At 49.1% G+C, this 20169-nt stretch overlaps 1 protein-coding gene across 7 annotated transcripts in view; it reads right to left on the bottom strand.

The window, feature by feature from the left end:
* Positions 1 to 20169, bottom strand: part of ACSL6 (acyl-CoA synthetase long chain family member 6) — a 36521-nt gene that overhangs the window by 4418 nt on the left and 11934 nt on the right. For 5 of the 7 annotated variants that reach the window (XM_072348492.1, XM_072348488.1, XM_072348491.1 and 2 more), the window contains exons 2-20: positions 17303 to 17523; positions 16027 to 16141; positions 15224 to 15288; positions 14900 to 15001; positions 14689 to 14788; positions 14151 to 14329; positions 13685 to 13717; positions 12519 to 12570; positions 9493 to 9566; positions 7289 to 7366; positions 5267 to 5401; positions 4848 to 4982; positions 3541 to 3636; positions 2533 to 2605; positions 2295 to 2383; positions 1626 to 1742; positions 1353 to 1496; positions 1114 to 1215; positions 711 to 782 (exon numbers count right to left, since the gene is read on the bottom strand). In XM_072348492.1, the coding sequence (XP_072204593.1) occupies positions 711 to 782; positions 1114 to 1215; positions 1353 to 1496; positions 1626 to 1742; positions 2295 to 2383; positions 2533 to 2605; positions 3541 to 3636; positions 4848 to 4982; positions 5267 to 5401; positions 7289 to 7366; positions 9493 to 9566; positions 12519 to 12570; positions 13685 to 13717; positions 14151 to 14329; positions 14689 to 14788; positions 14900 to 15001; positions 15224 to 15288; positions 16027 to 16141; positions 17303 to 17497 (1956 nt within the window). In that variant the 5' untranslated portion in view covers positions 17498 to 17523. Of the gene's footprint in view, positions 1 to 710; positions 783 to 1113; positions 1216 to 1352; positions 1497 to 1625; positions 1743 to 2294; positions 2384 to 2532; positions 2606 to 3540; positions 3637 to 4847; positions 4983 to 5266; positions 5402 to 7154; positions 7233 to 7288; positions 7367 to 9492; positions 9567 to 12518; positions 12571 to 13684; positions 13718 to 14150; positions 14330 to 14688; positions 14789 to 14899; positions 15002 to 15223; positions 15289 to 16026; positions 16142 to 17302; positions 17524 to 20169 lie in introns of all 7 variants that reach the window. The other 2 variants (XM_072348489.1, XM_072348487.1) reach the window with 1 other exon arrangement.

The raw sequence follows: 20169 nt of genomic DNA, 5'->3' as shown, positions 1-20169 counted from the left end.
TCCTGGTGTGCACATGGACCTCTATTTCTGCATGAAACCAAAGTGTGGTGAAGACCACAGCAGCAGCAAAGCAGACTTATTACCACAGATAAATGTGCACCACAAACCATTGCTTTTCATTTCTAAACTCGAATCTTTTTAATAGAGGTTCATTTTCATGCATAATGGGGAAATGAAGAATGGCAAGTCTGTGCTTCACTCACATATGGGGAATTGTTCACTGCAGCTGCCACCCAGAAATGGACTACATGAGAGTATGACTAAAAGCCCCTTGCTAGCTATACGCAATGACTGAGAAGTTCATTATTTTAAGAAAAATAAGTATTCTATATTGTAAAAAGTGCTTTTTAATGTGCTTTTAGAGCTCTGTACTTCATTACTGATTTCACATCTCTCCTCCTGAGGTGTTTATGGCTCTGCTGCACAAATATTTACACAAGTGACAGAAAAGGGTCAGTGCAAAGGCTGGAGATAAAACAGCAGCCTGCCCTGCGTTGGTTATAAGAGTGGCAGTTTGAGCCCCAGTTCCTTACAGCACCTTCAGTGGGAAGGCATCAGTCCTCAGAGCATCCATCTTGAACCCTGGAATCAGACTGCAGACATCCCCCACACCCCACGAGGACATGCAGTATCAAACTGAACGCTAACGAGTCTCTGTTCAATGCATGCAGACCAATGCCAATGTGGCCACAATTCATTGTTTCATTTACCTGCTCAAAGGAATGAAGCCCGCTCTCCTTCCCTAACCGTACCATGTCTTCCATTATTGCTTTCTGCAGTTCCTGGGTTAAAACACACACATCCACAATGAAGCACCAGAAACAACCTTACAAGCAATTAACGTCACTGTCCTTCACAAACACATACATTTCTGAGACAAGTTCAAGCTCCTCATGGACAATATGTAGTTAGCGAATATTCTAATGAAGAAAGGCACAAACGCTAACAGTAAGGGTGGTTATGCTACTGCTTTAGGAGTGGAGAGGCACAATGCTGGGTGCTGCTGGCTCAGCCATCACTCTGACCTCAGTGAGCAGATGGTTCTTGCCCTGAGAAGGGGCATCATGCCCCATCAGCACAACGACTGCAGAGCAGGCGAGTGCAATTACCAACCTTATTTCTACAGAGCTCCGCATACGTTCCATCAAACCCTCTCTTTTTCGCCCAGCCTGGCATCACTTCAGCATCCGGCACCACGATTCCCACCAGGAAGGCCTGCAGGGAAAGCAGAAGGGTCAGGCAAAGGCCGAATGCACCATCAGGCTGAACTTGATGGGATTTTATCACTTCTTGCCCAGTTAGGTCAGGAGTTCACCAACACACTGCAGCATATTCTGGTGGCTCTGCTGTACCTGAAGGCTGTCTCCATGGACATAGATCTGGGCCACGGGGTCACTGCGGATGTAGATGTTCTCTATCTTCTCCGGTGCGATGTATTCTCCCTGAGCAAGTTTAAATATATGCTTTTTCCGATCAATGATTTTGAGTGTCCCATTCTGTTAGGAGAAAGAAGGGAGAGAATTCACCTTAATTTTTACTAAGGATAGATCGCTCGGAAGGTCACATGCAGAACCTGAAGGTGTATGTGGGACAACAGAACTGACACCACCCATCTGGATACGCACAGGTAACCACTTCCCAATGTCTCCGGTGTGCAGCCAGCCCTCCTGGTCCAGTGCTTCACTTGTCCTCTCCTCATCCTTCAGATAACCCTTGAAGACGTTTGGTCCTTTCACACATATCTGCAAAGCAGGTCGGGTTGCTATTAAACTACATCGTTATTTTGCTGAGGTTACCAGCAAGGTAAATAGTGATTCACTGACATCCTGAAGGTTGATTTTGTGGCTGTGCCCCATGCAAATAAAATACACTGAGCTATAGAATTTTCCTTATAGTTTTTGATTCTTTTTCAGAGGATGTGTGAAGGAAGGAATGCAAAACCCATCGGATTAATGTTGATTTTCATTCGGGTTGCAGTTTAAAAGTGATTTCAAACTCAAGTGAGTTTAATTTCTATGCAATGCAGAAATGACAGCAATGGAGAAATCACAGTAATTCAGCTCCACAGCCAAACCAATTAACTCAGCCTTAGCTTTTGAAGCAATCAGGCGTGGCGTTGGCTGGCAGTGCTGCCACAGCCCCTTGTTAACACTGCTCTGTTGGTAAACTGATGTTTTCTTTCCCTGATGGCCATATTAAATAAACCCGTTCACCTCAAAGATGTAAAATGCTTCTATTACTACAACTTACAATGTCCACTAATAAGAGGTTTATATTAAAACATGAGTTCCTACCTCTCCTTCTCCTTTAGAAGCAAAATAATTCAGCTCTTCCACGTCCTTCAATTTGATTAAGTTGCAGGGTAAAGGGGCTCCCACATGACCTGGCAATTAAAGTTGGCAGCTCGTTTGTCTGCTCTCTTACAAACAATAATTGGCATTTTATTATTAGTTGAGCAGCTATAGATACAGTTGGCATTCCTGCAAGAATTCTGTGTGCAGAAATAATGTGGAAAAGGCAGAAAACCATTACCTGAGGTCCAGTCCCCGGGGGTGGTGAAGGTGCAGCCTGCCGTGCACTCTGTCTGCCCATACCCCTCATACACCTGCCAAAGAAATGGGCACCCTGTGTCAGTGCACAGCACCTCACTGCTGCAGGAGGAGTCCCAGGAACAGCCCTGTGAGCTGACCCTGCCCGTGATGGGGCACGGGGACTTTCCCTGGCCCTGCAGAATTAACTTCCCTATGAGTCACTCTGTTATGGAGAGCTGAAAACAGTGAGCAGAGAAGTCCAGCAGTTTGCTTTTGAGTCTAGCAGGATGTTACTTGGCAGGAGGAAGCTGTCAGTGGGGAAAGGCGGTATTTTTGGGGGGACATTTTGAAAATCTGCAGGTTTTTTTAACATTTAATTTTAAACTCTCTAATTAGGCCTCGTAATTGTCTTAGGCTTCCTGGTTAGGGAAAAGAAACTCTCTAGTAAGGGTGGGGATCTTAAGTGCTATGCCTACAGGTTACCGTTCTTGCACATTTATATATAGAATAAATGTTGTGTAATAAATGACACATGCATAATTACTTCAAGTTGCTCCAGGGCAGGTTCAGGTTGGCTATTAGGAACAATTTCTTCTCCAAAGAGCAGTCAGGCATTGGCACAGCTGCCCAGGGAGTGGGGAAGTCACCATCCCTGGAGGTGTTCCAGAGCCGTGGGGATGTGGCACTGGGGCACACGGTCAGTGGGCATGGTGGGATGGGCTGGCACCAGGCCTGGGGGTCTCAGAGCTCTTTTCCAACCTTAGTGATTCTACAGTCCCATGAGCGGACATGGTGGAAATGGATTGATGGTTGGGCTTGATGACCATTTAAGTCTTTTCTAACCTTAATGACTCTATGGTTTAAAAAGCTGAGACAGGTGGGATGTCTCAGCAGCTCCTTGTGCCTGAAGCCACTCCTTGTCCCCACCACGAGGACGCTGGGTGCCCATAAGCCCTGCTGCTGCCACGGGTGTCCCGTATGCAGTCCCAGCCCCCAGATGTTGGCTCACCTGGCAGCCCAGGGCTGCCCGCAGGAAGCCCAGGACGGTTGGAGAGGCTGGGGCAGCACCTGTCACTATCATGCGGACGCACCCACCAAGACTCGCCTGTGGGACAGCACCAGGAAACAAAAGGAAACAGCACGAATCAATACAGATGGCACAAATGGTGTGTATTTCTTAAGCAGAGTTTACACTGAATGGCCTCGCTTCTGTTCCATCTAGAACAGTCAGCTGTACTACGGAAATGTGAACTGACCTGACCCTGAGTCCTGCCTGAGGAACTAAACCCATCTAAATGTTGAAAGCAATGACTGTGTCCCTCCCGGGCAGAAATAATGCTCAAGGCACAGCTCTGCTTCATCACATCCATTCCACGTCCTCCTGCAGCACTTCTGACTTGGGGTAACCCCAGGGAAGAATCAGTCTCGTCCCCACTGCTCTTTTCTGTGCTCGTTGGCGCCTTCTTATTAACAGGCTCCCAAGCAACCTAAAGAATTGCAATCCTTTTTTAAGGGCAGATGTCCTTGCACATACACTGGGGGGTACTACAGCATTCCTGTGCTGCTTCCTACCCACCTCTCTTCATTTCATTTTTCTTTCCATGAAAGCAAAAAGGAACAAGCACAGAGCAGCCCCTGCCTGGCCCCGCAGCACTATGCCTAGCTCAGCCCCATGGAAGGCATTGCCAGTTCCACTGGTTATTAACAAAGCGGCGTGTCTCCAGATAAGTTATCTAATTAAAAAATGAAGTAATCAGAGCCTCCTACAGCAGCACAGTGCCTGGAAAGCCTGGTGTAAAGCCACTTTAATCTGCTTTATTACCCAGGGGATGCGTGGCACATGGCAGGGCGCTGATTTCTTTCCCTCTTGTTAAATCAAGATTCACATTTGCATTTTGCTCATTGCTTTCCTTTGGAAAACATCAGCTTTGAGATTGCTTGAGTGAAACCCAACCGTGAGAGCAATCATTATCCATGGAGGATCCGCAGAGCATTGGAGCCACATCTCTTCCATCTGTTATTCCTCTTCCCCCCTCACAACTCCCACTTGGAACCCCGCGCCCTCTGTACTGCTGAGCCCCTTGGGCCAGATTAGCATGCTGAGCACAGATACAGAAATACAAACGGAAAAGTGGCAAAAGCTAATAGAACAACAAGCTGCGCTCCATTTCCTTTCCCTATTCAGGTTTTCAGCCTGCTGTTCACTAGTGACCAGCAATTGGCTTCAGTGTGGTGGTCAGGCTGTGCCAACTTTAGGGTTGCTACTAGAAGAAACAAAGGTTCTCTGTCCTTAGACTCACTTTTTAAGTTCCATACCTGTATTTTGTTAAAGAACAACTTGTCCCACAGGCTGTCATTTCTGATGATCCCATTTCTAACCTCAGCTTTTTTCCGCCTGGCAGCGAACTCCAGCACCCAGCGCTTCAGGGAGGTGTCTGCCTGGCTGAAGATCTGCAGCAGGGAGAGGACAGTGGGTCAGGTGAGCCTGGCGAGGGCCTGGGGCTCACAGCTCTTGCCATCGGCCCAAGGCACAGCCTGCTGCCACCCAACCACAGTCCTTAGTGCCACCAACAGCAGTGCAGCTCAGCTGGGGCACGGGGACGGCAGCAACACAGCTGTGCCTTAGTGCAGAAAGGGAGCAGGGCAAAAGGGAGAAAAGGAGATGGAATTTTTTGGATAAACTTAGGGGGGAGCAGAAGCTTTGTTATAGCAAAAAGAGAAGCAAAGAGGCTCACCTTATCGTACATCCTGTTCAGCAGGCGTGGCACAACAGGGAAGATGGTGGGACGCAGCGCCTTCATGTCATCGGACAGCAGGCGGATGTCGCCTTGGAAGAAGCCAATTCGCCCCCCGTGGCAATACACTACAGACTGCAATGGAGAGGAAAACGACCACATCAGACCTCTTTGCTTTTAATCCCTGGGACGGAGCATCCCTCCTCCTACACACAGAAATGCCCTTCCCAAAATTCCTCTCTCCATTATGGCAAAAATGGTGCTTTATAAAGATCTACCAATAATAAAGGTTAATTTTGCACAGAGCGGAAGCATGGCTGGTTGTTGGCATTTTCAGAACTGGAAATTCAGCATCCACCAAATTTGCCACTTTCTGGAAGAACGAGGAGCTGCTGCCTGGGGAAAGGCTCTCCTGCACCCCAGCAGCCTGAGGTTGGGCTCCGCACGCTGCAAAACGTGCTGACGGTTTTTAGGTGTTAATACTTTAGTTTTGTTTAAGCATAACCATACAGACTACGTTAGCAATACAGCGCCTGATCCTGTATCCCAGAAACACCTCTTCAATGCCCTTTCTGATTGCCTGGAAAGCATGGCTCGAGAAGTTTCAGAAATAAGCTTTTATTCATTTTTTCCTTTATTTTTGGAAGGATGTTTTTGGAAAGCAAACGGGCTGCTTTGCATCAGGTGAGGAAAGAGCTGACATGCAGCGGGGTTGGGATGTGCCAGCAGCAGGGCAGCCAGCAGCCACTTTGCTGGAGCTGGATTGCACACTGTGCCATCGTTGCAGGCTCATTGGGAACTGCAAACGATGAGCTCTGTGGGTACCTCCCAATGGGACAGTTCTGTTCTAAAACCTAAAATTCTATTCTAAAGCACTTCTGGTTCTAAAGAATGTACCTATACGATTTCAGCTGCAAGTCCCAGGAATTACTGATGTGGGCTGAAACTGGGGAAGCTGATACAGCGTTTGTTGCTCAGAATAATTTGGGGTATGATTTTTAGCTCTTTAGAAAATTCCTTGCATGAAAGGGTGTTTTCAGCAAGAGTTTAACCTGAGCATCCCTCATACCGTGCGCCTTGGAGCTGCCCTGTCAGAGCAGCAGCAATGAGGTTATTACAAAAGTTCCTATATTCCTGCCCAGGCAGATGGCTTTGTAATAATTCTGTTCTCATTAGCAGCAAAGCACTTTGCCTGAGCAACACTGGCACACTGACCCAGGTGCCTTTCTAGGATTTGACTGACAAGCAAAGATACACTGGGCTGTAATTCTCCACTTCTTTTATGGGCTTTCAGTTCCAATTTGCAAGTGCTGTAATGGAGCTGAGCACGTTATTTCTGGCACACTGCTAAGAAGGGGAGGCCTGTGCCTGGATGTCTGTCCGATCCCATTGGCATCAGCACCGCTGGGAAGGTGCTGGGCTGCAGCTGGGCCCAGACCCACTCCTCATGCACCAAATCACATCTTAGCTGCCACATTTCCAGGCTGGAAGAACTCATTATCACAAATCATTACCTGGATTCCCAGAAGGGATGCATGACCCCTCTCTCTGCATGCTGCTGTGAGCTGCTATCTGCAAGGGATGCACATATTGCTACCTGCAGGGGATGCAGCCCATACCCGGAGCACTGTGCCCAGCGCTGTGCCGGCTCAGCTCCCTGCTGAATTCTGCACATTCCTGCATTGGAAGGATTTGAGCTGATAAAAATAACAGTGTGGAACTGCCTTTGCTCCCATTATCATTATCCCCAGAGCAGGACCCGGTGCCCTTGAGGAGTGCAGGTGTTTTTAGTGCTACGCGGTGTCGGTGGATATTTAGTATTTTATTCATTTTATATCTTTCGGTGTGGAAAAAAAAAAGGCAATTTCCACTGCCACTAGGACCTTACCTGTACCATTCGCTCAAACATGTGTGCTAAAGGCAAATAGGAAATGTGAACATCCTCACAAGTAGGAGACCACTGACTCTGGAAGAAAGCAGAAGGGGCCCCACGAGGCCGCATCAGTTGGGGCAGGAGCTTACCTGGATCACTCTCTCAAACATGTGAGCCAGAGGCAGGAAGGAGATGAGCACATCGTCCTGTCTCGGAAAGATCACTTTCTGCAGGTGGAGGGCATGGGAGACAGAAAGGAAAGAAACACTGACAGGAAGACAACAAGAGAGTCATAAAACGGTAAAAAGAAAAACGGCACCAAGAGGAACAAAAGGGGAAAGATCATCAAGAGAGGAAGGGAGCAGCGCACGAGGTGAAGCGTTAGGGCCACAGCGGTGATGGAGCTGCGTTAGTGGGAGGAGAACAGAGCACGGAGATGGACACAGAGCGCAGTGTTGGCACAATCACAGCTGATGGTCATTGTTTTCCCTTTGGTTAATTCTTTGATTTGGGTCAGGGGGACGCTGGATCACTTAGCTACAGGAATTAATGATTGCTGTTAGTGTTTCCTCATTGTTTTCTTGATTAAAATGGGATTTTAAGTGCATTAGCACTGCCCCACGGACAGGCGTGCTAAGGAAAGAAAGGCAAAAAATGATACAAAAAATAACCACGACCGATGTCATTGCTTTGCACCAAGAGCCTTATTTGGGTCATGCTTTCTGCCTGCATGGTCAGGGGTACAGCTCACTGTAACGCTATGGATTAGGAAAACAGGCAGCCTGATGACCCACCAGCTTGCACCAAGGCCAGAAACCAGCTCAGAAGTGAGTGCAGCAGCTTTGGCTCCTGGGATTGGCAGTGATACCCCCAGCACACCTCCATGGCTGTGCCACAACGGCTGCTCCATGGCAGAGGAAGTCTGCTCCTTGGGCTGCCTCATTGAGGTTCATCTGGGTGTGCACAGTGAGGCCAAACATGGGCCTTTCCAGCATCCCACTTTGGTTGTATCCAACTGAACTAAGCCAGTCAGGCCTGCAGCTCTATTTATATATTAGTTCTAATGGGCTCTGGTGACGTGAAGCCAGCAGCACCACCAGCCACACCACTTTGTTGGGCTGCTTTAAATGCCCACAGATGAAATGATTTGTTTTCGAAAGGAACCAAGGTGCTGGCATTTAATGGCATTGCAGCCACTGCAACTAAATAGATTAAACTAAAGCAGTGCGTTGGCATTCGAGAATAACCTTATAATAAAGGTCTAAGTTCACTTAAAATAATCTGCTTAGGAAAATGACCGATCTAAGCCAAAGTGGCACGAAAGTATGCAAGCAGTGCTCTGTGTGCCCCTCACTCCAGGTGCTCACATGTTGCTGACAGATGCCAAGTGCTTGGCACTTTGCTGGATCTGTGCTGCACTCACAGCTCACCCTGCAGCGCCCCAGCACCGGGATAGGGCACACTCAGCAGCCTCACACCTCAACCTGACACCTTTGGGATTAACACAAGCATCTGCTGTCAGCAAGCACTGAGCCCATGGCCCTGGGAGGCACCACTTTCCTATGTGGTGTTCCCTTCCAAAATAAACTCTGTTGCCCTTTGGAAGCTGGAGGCCTCGAGGCACCAGATGCCACCCCAGGGGGGCATCCCTGCACCCCTGAGGCAACCCCAGCCCTGCAGCAATCTGCATGTGGAGAAAACTGCAGGGTTGGGGAACTGAGACCACAGTGCAGCCTGCACCAACCCCAGGGCAAACAAGGGCTATGCTGCAATAAATCGAGCATCCCACATGCATGCTGCAGCTTCATGGAACCATTTGTCTGCTACCAACAGAGATTCTTATATTTGATAGATACAAACTGCATGCAATTCTTAATATCCTGTGCTAGAGCAAGTCTGCTTCCTATATGGTTTCTAAACAAAGGTTGCATGAAGTATATTACACATGCACTTGGCCAGTGCTGCAGTACAGCCAGAACCAAGATATATGGTAACATAAATGAAATTAACCATTTTGATCTTTAAAAAGTATAAGTTTCCATAAGTGTATGTACAGACATTATATGTATAGAAAGCTTCCATTTAAAGACAGGGACACTACACAGGCATCCCCAGCAGCAGACACTGCTCTTTCAGGCACCACTCAGCCCTGCAGGCTCTGCTTGCTCTCCTCACCCCACACTGGTCCATGGGGACAGTACTGCTCCTTGGCAGCACCCTGTGCCTCACAGAGCCCAGGCTGGGAATTGTCCTTCGGGTAAGACAAATATGGCCCTTAGCAGCAACACCACATCTCCAGCCCCTGCTGGAGCCCAAACCTACACATGGCGAGTTTCCCAACCGCGGTATTCACCTCTGTCACTTTCAAAAAGCCTGAAAAGTCAGCCACCACGTTCCCATGTGTCAGCATAGCACCTTTAGGGTTTCCTGCAAGGAAGAAGAGAGGGAGAGTTTAGAAGATGAGACAGTAGTTAATTCCCACTTCATTTCATGCTGGAACAGGTTGCCCAAGGAAGCTGTGGATGCCCCATCCATACAGGCATTCAAGGCCAGACTGGATGTGGCTCTGGGCAGCCTGGGCTGCTGGTTGGTGACCCTGTACATAGCAGGGGGTTGGAACAAGATGAACACTATAGGGTCCTTTTCAACCCAGGCCATTCTATGATTCAGAAAAACTTAAAACTGAGAAAACAAACAGGAAATTGTCCAAATAATATTGTTAAATATTTAAAACATTTAATTCTCACACTATGCAGTAGCATCCACAAAAGGCAGTTATTGCAATACTCAAGACACAGTAAAATGATCCCATAAAACTCAGCATCACATACATCAGAGACCTTGAGCAGAGGTTTCCACCAGGAACTGAGCAGCTGAAATTGTGGATGGCTCTCAACCAGAGCCACCAGAGCGTGGTGCACCACAGCTCAAGCTGCACAGAGCTCCATGCAAAGCACTCTGCCACCTCCTGCCCCAGCACAGCCACTTCACATCGCCCCCCAAAAGGTCCATTGCAGAAAAGAACTGCTGGGAAGGATGCAGGCACCTCTGTGGTGCTGAGCCCTGTGCCCTCACCTGGCTCTTATAGGCAAATAAAGGCTCGAACCAAAATGATAATTATTGCACATGTTTATTGCACTAGAACAGGACATTCTGAACACAGCTTATTTTTACCACAAAATTTGCACTCAGTGTTCCAAGCGCCTTTGAGTTTGGTCCCAAATCCTTACAGATGGCCACAGGGGGCTATTGGGATCTCACACATATCCATCCTTGGTGACAGCCTCTTCTGATGGCAGCCTGGCTCTGAGGCTCGTGTTTTCACAGCCAGGTGCACACCTGGGTCCGGCCCTCAGGAAAACTCCATGAACCAACGCCAGCTGTAAATGCACTCCAGCAGCCCAGGCATTGCTCTAGATGTGTTTGCCCAAGCAGGTTTGCTCAGCCTTGGCAACTGCACAAACAGCTGAGCACTCACAGCATTACACAAGTGTCTCTGTACCCACAGAGTATGGAGCTGTGGGGGCTCTCTGGGAGGCTCTGTGGGTGCTCTGAGACCTCAGACTTCATCAGGAGGAATCCAGCACTGAGGTGAAGCTGTTCGGGCTGCATTCGTGCTTTAGTTCCTCCTGTTGCTTTATGCATCATCCCATCAGAAGAGGTGCTCCGTGCTGAGAGAATTACCACTTCTAGAGGAACAGGTGGTTAATGGCTAAACTAATTCTTTTTTAAAACCCCACATGCGTGACTCTGCTCCGCTTTGAATTTCCTTACACAGCAGCAGTTTGTCCATCCCATGGTGGAACTGCAGCACAGAAATCCGGTTATGATAACAGTGGGTGTGGGAACTTCTCCTTATCTCAGCGCCAAGCCGATGTGGCAATACACCACAAAGCAGCCCTGCTAAGTGGCTCTTCCCTTCCAGTGGCATCACAGCGGTGCAACCTATGAAGTGGAGTGGGGGCACAGCTGGGCTGAGGAGAGCAGCTCCAGAAAGGGATTCTGATCCAGCCAGGAATAGGGGAGTCCTCATGGGGCCAGCAGGCTGTGGTTAGGGAGCAGTCAGGATGCACAACTGTAATGTGATGTTTCATCTGTGTACTTTGGTCCAACTGTGAGTGTTGCCGATCTCTCAGTGAGGCAGTAAACGTTGGGCTTGAGCTTGGAGGTCTCAGCCTCTCCCTGGTCCCCATGGAGGCACGCAGACAGCTGGCCCTGAGAGAGAAAAACGCATGTTCAAATCTGCGTGTGGTTGTTAGGTCTGCTTTTTTGATAAACAGCTAACATCGCTTCCAGCTCTACAATTTCCATGTTACAAACTCGGGAGCAGTGATTGCTTTCATTGCATTGGGACAGGAAAAGCTAACCAGTCTGCAGCCATGTTTGCGGATAAAGAAATAAACTCATTTTCTAGTGGAAATAAAGCCTAACTTTTAAATGAAAAACCCCATTACAAGAGGTGCTGCTGCCTGGCACAGCCAGCCCCCCCAGGCTCAGCCCCTCGTGTCAGTGTTCCAACACTGCTCCTTTCAGCACTGCACTGTGCTGAGTGCTCCAAAACTCACACATCTGCAAACTCCTTTGGGCCAATTAGAAACGATGTGCAAAGGCCAAGCAGCCAAGCAGAGCCTTTTGATACTGCCTGAGCAGCAAAGGGTTGTCAGCACTGAACGCTGCTTACCTGGCTGCAGTGTACGTTGTCTTCTAGTGCTGGGCAATACTCCTGGGCTGAGCCGGTCATGCTCCCATCACACAGCAACAGACAGCTCCTGCCCACCTGGGAAGCTGGGGGTGGTCCAGGGTGCTCTGATGCAGCACCAGGTGGTGGGATGAGCTCTCCAGGGCTGCCTGGTGCTTCTCTGCACATTGTCCAAGCACTCACATGGCTGCGCTCTGCCCATCACTTTGTCTGCCTGTGGAACTTCTTGGTGGATGTTAAGGAGGTTTAGTGTTTGAGGGAAGGAAGGTCCTGCAGGCTACCAGCAAACCAGGCTTTACAAGAGGAGGAAGCCCTGTGTCTGCTCGTGGTGTCCTCTGCAAGGCAGAGGCGCTGGGCATGTCGCTGTGCTTAGGAAGCAGAGCACAGCACTATGGATGGGAATTTCTCCCTTTAACACCTGCAGAAGGAAAGCAGCAGCCAGCCCAATGCTCCATGTCTGCACTGCAGGAACATGGGCAGCTCTGCAGAAAACCGCAGAGTTGTATTGCCAAAGCGTGAGCCAGGGAAGCCCAGTTCTGCAGAAACCTATGTACATAAATACTACGAATATGTACAAACACCATCGTCACTACAGTGACAGTATATTTGCATGTATTGGGATGCTATCAGTAACAATAAACTGTTCTAACAAGTCACAGATAAGATGCCCATTACTTTACCTGTAGTGCCACTGGTGAAACAGACAATTGAGAGATCTTCTGGCCGGGGAGGCTGGAAACACAGGAGGAATAGAAGAAAAACCACATCAGTAAGCAAGGAAGAGTCAATGGCAGAATGCTGTCATTGTATAAATAAAGATCAAACCAATTGTATTCCGACTCTGCCATAAAAAAAACCTTTCCTTGCCATTGGCAATTCTCCTTTCATCACATTTCTTCAATTGACATGGAGCCCTTCCCTGCTCCATCCACATTAAGGTGGTGCTGTGGTGTAACAAGGCTTTGATGGAATCTGCGTCTCACAGTGCATGCCAATATTCCCTACAGCAAAATAACCCACACCCTTCAAAAGCTGAAGTACTGCGCCATTCCTGATGGAAGCAACAGCATTCCTTTGGGTCTGGGAAATCAATCACACAGGTGGCAGGAACAAAACATTTGCTTTTCAGATGCTATTGCAACACCTTGAAAATTTCCAGATCCATTAGTTTGCTTTTATTCCACTGGTGATCATCCAGCCCTGATCTCCCCCCTGCACTCAGTAATTGTACAGGTGTTGTCTGTAGCTCTGGGAAAACATGGGGCAGTTTACAGATTTCCAGATAAGTGCTGAAAGACATCATTAGCTACAATAGGGCCAACACAACCCCAGGCTGCTGCTGGCCCCATTTCCAATAGCGTCTCCGTGTTCTCAGCACCACTGTGTGCATCCTTTTGGATCCCCACTGGATAAATTAACAGCCTGGAAATCATAAGGCGCTTTTGAAAGCTCTGCAAAAGGCACCAGCATCCTTCATGAAAGTATCAGTGCAATTTCCAGAACAGGAATAGTGCCAAGTATTGTTTCTGAATGAAAGAAATCCCACCGCAAAAGCGGCAGTGGTGTCTGCGTAGGGCAGTGGAATTAGTGTGGCTTAGCACTGGCATTTAATTACTGTCCCATTAACACATTCAGCAAGGATGAATTATCTCATTTAAGCATCCCAAGCAGAGGGTAGGAAGAAAATGAAGCACATCTTCAGCCTTTGGCACTGACAGCACCCATGGCCCCCTGCATGAGGAAGGCTGCAGGTTGCTGACCCAGCCCAGAGCCAACTCCCTTACTACTCTGCCAGGGTAACAACCAGCTGCAGCTCTCAGTGGAACAGCAGCATGACAGCACTCACCACAGGCGCGTGTCGGTTCTCCCGGCCACAGTCCTGAAAGAGATTAAAGCAACAAAGATGATTTCCACTATAGTTCATGTAGCGCTGCCCACTGGCTAATAATTGCAAACCACTGAGGGAGGGCATGAGCTGGAGCTGAGGCATTTGTGGTTTGCTCTGAAGTCATCTTTTGTGCCCAACATTTCTTGGATTACCTACAATGTCATCCCTGGATTCAAGCAGTGCCTGAATTGAAGCTGTTTTATAGGAGGAGGCTTAAACAGCAGCTGATGCCTTACTGCAGCAGAGTAGTGAGAAATATTGGCTCTCCTATCAACAAGTGATAACGCTATGAGGAACCACACTGAGCCATGCACCAATACTAACAGCCCCACACACTGACCCTGCCATGTAGTTCACAAGTCCTGGTGGTTTTTACAACTTCTATGCACAAAGTGTTTCAGAAGGAAAGAAAGCACAGCCTCACCTCCACCTCCTGCATGCTCTGGATGCGGACCCCGCAGCTCCTTCCCCTCTCCATCAGCTCCTTCTCAAAGGGGTCCATCAGGATGATGGATCTCAGCCCTGGAGTCTCCCTCCTCTCCACGTGGTCCAGCAGCGTCCTGGCTTTGTCAGGCTTGTCACAAATGACTGTGGAAATGTCCGCTGGAAGGAAGAGCAGAGAAACAAGTTGGTTTTGGTAAATCATTTTTGATGTAAGGCTGGATGCTGACTCTTAGATAACATAGTGTCAGTGCTGGTGCTGTGGGCTAACAGCGAAGGGGGTAACACATTCTCTTCAAAAATCACTGCAATTTTAGCTAACAAGGCTGAAAAGAGTAGCTGACATCAACAATTATTTGGGGATCCACTTCAAAATACTCAACTTCCACACCCACTGGAGTGCTTCAGCTCCACCAAAACCTCTTAAGATACTTCAGCACCTGTCCTTTGGGAAGCAGAAGGGGCTGAATCCTTGCAAGTGGCACAGCTGCTTTCTGAGATGATGGTAATTTGATGCGTACCTGTGTTGACGATGTACCGGATGGCTCCGGGACCCAAGGTGTCATAGAGGGGCACCACCACCATGGAGTAGGTGTAGCAAGCCAGCTCGGAAATGATCCACTGCCAGAGGTGAAAAGGAATTGTGGGAGCAGCTTTAACAAACTTGGAAACAAAGCAATCTCACAGGTTGGGTACATTAGTGAGACATCACCAAGTTAAAATAAAGCTCACCTCTGGGCGGTTTTGGGCAAAGACCCCAATGAACTGCTCTGTGGATGGCTTGCAGCCCTGCTGCAGCAGCCCCGAGCCCAGAGCTTCTGCTCTTTCAGCCACCTGGAAGTTGGAGAGAAAAAAAGCACATCAGAGAGGAATAAGAGCAGCAGCAATTGAAGCAAAGACTTCACTATGCAGGGGGGATCTCAGATTATTGTACCAGCTATGCAAAAACCCACTTTTTCACATTATCTCTAGCTTAGGATGCTCTTTTATTAGAGGAATAGTGGGAGCACTGGAAGAAGGGAGACGGGTTCCACGAGGGGTTCAGCTCCAGCTCACCTCTTTGTATGACAGCCACTGGTAGGGCTGCTTGGGCTTCCTGAAGCCCAGGCAGGGGCCGTTCTCTGGAATACAGAAGCAGAGGAGGTAGGGTTAGGGGAAGTGCTGGAAACTGATGCCTGAGGCTGCACCCAGAGAGCTTTTGGCACAGCCCCCTGCCCTGCGATAAGGTGCACGTTGGATGGATAACTGATAGAGAGCAGCAACAGGCAGAAATAAATACCAGCTTCTGCAGCAGAGAGAGAACTCTACTGGGATCTGCAGATTTACACTTAGATCAGCCTCATTTAATATATTCAGAAGTGTTCTGGAAGTGAATAATGCATGATGAGCGTCACTGATGCTGCAGAATTCAGGACATTAAATTGTCTGCCCTTGGCAGCAAAAAGGCCTCACGGTACCAAGAGACTTCACGGTGAAATTCAATGGTATTAAACACAAAATAATGCACAGTGCTAATGGTAACCTTAATTACAACTCCCTAGTGATTACTTGTAAGTCAGTCATTCAGTTATCAGTAAAAGAGATGTTAAAGCTGTTCTGGTTAATTCTGAGCAGGGAGGGGTAAAAATGCATCCAAACCCCAGGGCACCCATTTGGCCACCCCAGCCTTGCAGGCTCCAACTCCTTGGCATTCAACCATTGGCCTGAACCACTCTTGGCCTCCCACAGACCTTCCTATACTACTTGTGTTTTAAAAGACTTCTTGGCCTTCCACGTTTTTGACTTCTTAAAATCTTTTGGTGACCAAAATTCTGGCACCTCGTTGGTTATCTCTACTCTTCCCATCACCACATTCTCACCAGAGATGCTGAACCCCCTCCGGAAAACCTCATACATGGTCCTGGCATCGTCGTAGTAATGTGTCAGCAGCTGTGGGCTGTCCCCAATCACTGAGCGGCGTGCCCCATCCAGGCCCTGCACGACACAACACAATATGGCAATGGGAAACCATAACCCAGAGATGAGCACTTGACCCTGCCCGTTGCTGGAGGAAGGGGCTGATATTTCCCAAAGAGATCCGAGTTCTAAACCTGTAGATAGCATGGGAGGAAAAAATACTGTTGGCTCAAATGATGTTGGATGAGATGAGATGTTGGGCTGGTGGGGATAACAAAGTGGGGACAACCAGGGGAGTGACAGCTCCAGGCTCTGCTGGGCCCCAGGACACCTCCTCAAGGACACCCAGACCAAAGTGAGGACAGGCTCCAGGCTCAGCCCATCAGGAGATAACGGTAGGAAGATAAAACTGGGGCTGACACCACAGCCAGACAGATAAGGAGGGAGAAAATAGCGAGGGGCTCCTAATGGCTCCCAGTGGTGGGACAGGAGGGACAAACAGATGCCACCATCTCTATCGGCTCCTATGGACACAGCTGCACCATACCAGTGGTATTGGGTTGGAGGGAGCAACACAAACAGTGCCACCAGTCAGCAGGAATGCTCAGTAAAGCCCCACTCACATGTCAAAACCTGCATTCCCCTCCCAGCCTTTTAAAAAGCTGTTGGCACTGAAGACAAGAATATTTTGTGTGGGCACAGGAAAAGGCTTCAGATTCTCACTGTTTCAGATATGAACTCAGATTGAAATGATTTTCACAGATATTTCTCATCCTTGAAACAGAGCACTTTCATTAAACTTTAAGACCTCTTAAGAGCATGAACGTTAATTACTCCTCACAAGTGGATCTGGGTATATTTCTGCTCTTTATTGTAAAGCCTGCTGCAGCCACCACTTAGTAACCAACACGAGCAAGAGGAGAAGTCTTAGAGCTCTCGTGGGGATGGGTGGTTGCCTTGCAACGTAAAACATTCATGTAATACCTGCTACAGTAATTCTCAATGCTTTGGTACCTAGGCAAAGGTAAAATCAAAATGGCATTAAAATAATAAAAGAATAAATTAATGGGCTGGGTTCTAGGTTTCCACTTTACAGAAAGGGTGAATTAACCAGCCCCACCATTCCATGATCCCATGACCTTTAAGGTCCCTTCCAACTCAGCCATTCTGTGATCTCCAAGAGGAGAATGCAGCCCCTCCTAGGGTACATGGTGATCTCCAGTGCCAACCCAACCTCACCTCAACCTCCTCCGACTGCATGCGCAGATCACAGGGTGGCTTCACAGCCTTGGGCCGACTGGCAAACCAGTAGGCGACGACGGCAGCAAAGGCACCGATGCCCACCAGCGCAGTGGCAGGCAGGTTGCGGAAGAACTGGCTGAGGTCATCGAACTCGGGGAGCCGCAGGCTCCGCAGGATTTCCTGAGCTTGCATCTTCTCCACGAGTGACACAGTGAGTTCTGTAAGAGCCAAAGGAGAGCTTCCTTAGCTATTGGCAATACGGTGCTCTGCAGCCCCGTGGGGATGCTGGCCAAAAGATCCTTCATCTGAGAGCAGCATCCATGGAAAAGGGATCCCCACAACAGTGAGCAGGAGAAGGCAGCTCGCTTCTGAGAAACATCCAAACATATGTTTGATGGTGCAGCTGCCAAACCCATGGTGAGATTTAGCTGCTCCAAGCTGAGATGAGCCCTGGACCCCAGCTATGATCTGTACAGCTTGCAGCATCCTATGGAATGGTAGGATCAGGCCACTCAGCACCTGCTCCAGCCACCAGTCCACGGAGTGACACGCTACACAGACATGCTCTGCAACACCGCTCTCCTTGTTTGTGCCAACTTAGAGTTCTTTATGGTTTATATCAGGTGGTTTGAGCCAAAGGGAGTTTCAGGGCATCACTTCAAAGTTTCCTGGAACAACAACCTGGGAGTGCTGGTTGGGGATAAGGCACAGTGGGTATCAGGCACAGGCACTGCAGGGCCCACCCAGCACCACCCAGGCCCCTGGGAAGGGACCGCACCTCAGGGACACAGCTTACAGCACAGCAAGGCAGTCCCAGCTCCCCCACCTTTGTACTCCATGGCTTTACAATGGGCACACCAGCTCCCTGCTCCTGGGTTGCTGGTTGAGGCTGTGCTCAGGGGACTGCATTTGGGTGCTGAGCACATAAGAGGCATTTTAAATAATGTGTGTTTACAGATAGGTCCCTGTATCAGTGCCCTGCCAGAGAGCCTGCAGCAACTGCCAGCCCTGCAGAAGACGAGCCAAGCAGATGCTGCAGAGTGAGGGTTCCAAACAGTTAGGGTTTCCTATTAAGCCCCACGGTGCTATTTGTGATCTTACAAGCAGGCAAGATTGTGAAGACATTTTTCTGCAGCAGGAACTGGGCAGCCCCTTGCCTTTGCTCTCTGGTCAGGTTCCAGCATGCAGAGCCAGGAGAGTTGAATGCAGGGGCTTCCCCCAGCCAGGGCTCCCCACACAATAGCACCAGTGACCTGAGCACAAACCAGCTTTCTTCCTCCTGGGAACAGCGTCTGGGACACACTGCGGGTCAGGATCACCCCCCCCTCACAGCCCTTTCCCATATTCATGCTGAGGGCACAAGCCAGTCTGCAAATGGGCCCTCCTGCACCAGGCTCTGGGGGAGATTTTTAATTTTCTGTGAGCAAAAAGACACAGCAAACAGCTGACCTCACCCATCATGGGGCTAACAGCAGCCCCAGCCCTCTTCTTTGCCCAGGAGTGGCTGGGATGGTCTTTTTGGGCACTGCTCACCCACAGTGCAATATTCTCCTGAGCTTTGAGCTCTGGAGATCTGCTCACTGGAGGGAATGGGGAAGCAGCACGGTGTGAGTGCAGGGATGATACAGGCAAGAGGGTGATGTTCAGCCCCAGCCTCGATTTTTCACCCTTATGAGCCCACAGGGATCTGTTCAGGACAAATGAACTGCATAGAGCAGAGCTGGGAGAAGACCACAGAGCGTCTGGGAGGAGCTGTGCTGCCAGGGTACCCCATGCTGCAGGGTGGGTTCACCTCCTCTATTATTCCTCCTATTATTTCTCCTCTAGATCAAGAAAGAAATAACAGTAATACTAAAAAGAAAACAGCTCGGTCCCTGGGTCAGCCCTCCCATCCAGCAATCAGCATCGTGCCCAGAGCTCCCAGCACATCCCAGCCCAGGGGGCAGAGCACTTCACTCAGTGGAGCAGCACAAGAGATGAGCACACAGGGCTCTGTGCTCCGTCAGCTGTAACTAATTATCAGGGTTATCAGCCAGCACAAGGCTAAAGCTATTTAAAACTCCCCCAAACTTCTCCTGCTCTGGCTCCTGCGGGTGCCTGCTTCACTGTAAGCCTTTCCAGTGCAACATCCCTCAGATAGATCAGTCACTTGGCATCCACGTGCTGTATATCACTGCTTTGATTCTGGGGACAGTCTGTTCTCATCAAAAGGCACTCCCTACTCACCAAGCCTCACCACAAACTCTTGCATGTGCTTCATTTTACCACCTGTGAGTGAGATAACTGACTCCCATGTGCCACAGTATATAAAACACAATCAGTTACACTTAATCCTTTGCAGGAACAAATCACAATCATTTCATTGAAGAATCAAAGCAAAAGCATTAGTCCTCCCTGAGTGTGGTTGCATTACAGCTCAGCGAGTCATAATTCAGAAGAAATAAGAAATAATGAATTCTTTTTGGATTATTATGCTGGGACTCAGGCAACATAAGGAAGAAGAGGGGACCACTTCTGGGCTCAGATTTGCTCTGGGGCAGCTCTGTGCACTGCTGGTGGATGGAGCAGGAGAGGGGCTGAGTGCTGGCCAGGCTTCAGCACCTCTGCTGGGTACTGCAGCAGCACCCAGCAAGCAGGCAATGGAAGGGAAGCAGGTTGCCTTTCTACTGATGAAAAATGTCCTTCTGCCCTCCCTTTGGGAAGCAGACATGGTCAATCTGCTCGGCTGGCTGCCCGCCAGAAGGACTATTAAGGAACGGGGTTTCTCTGGTACTAAGCCTCTTTAACCCGAATGGGCCTTGTGCTGTAGGGGACTCTGCACCTGGGTGGGACGATGGCACTGTCCCTGTGCCACCCCCACGTTG

This window comes from Excalfactoria chinensis, chromosome 13, assembly GCF_039878825.1.
Source record: "Excalfactoria chinensis isolate bCotChi1 chromosome 13, bCotChi1.hap2, whole genome shotgun sequence".
Taxonomy (NCBI): Eukaryota; Metazoa; Chordata; class Aves; order Galliformes; family Phasianidae; genus Excalfactoria; species Excalfactoria chinensis.
Note: the sequence above shows the minus strand (reverse complement) of the source record. Positions and strands in the feature narration are given on the sequence as shown.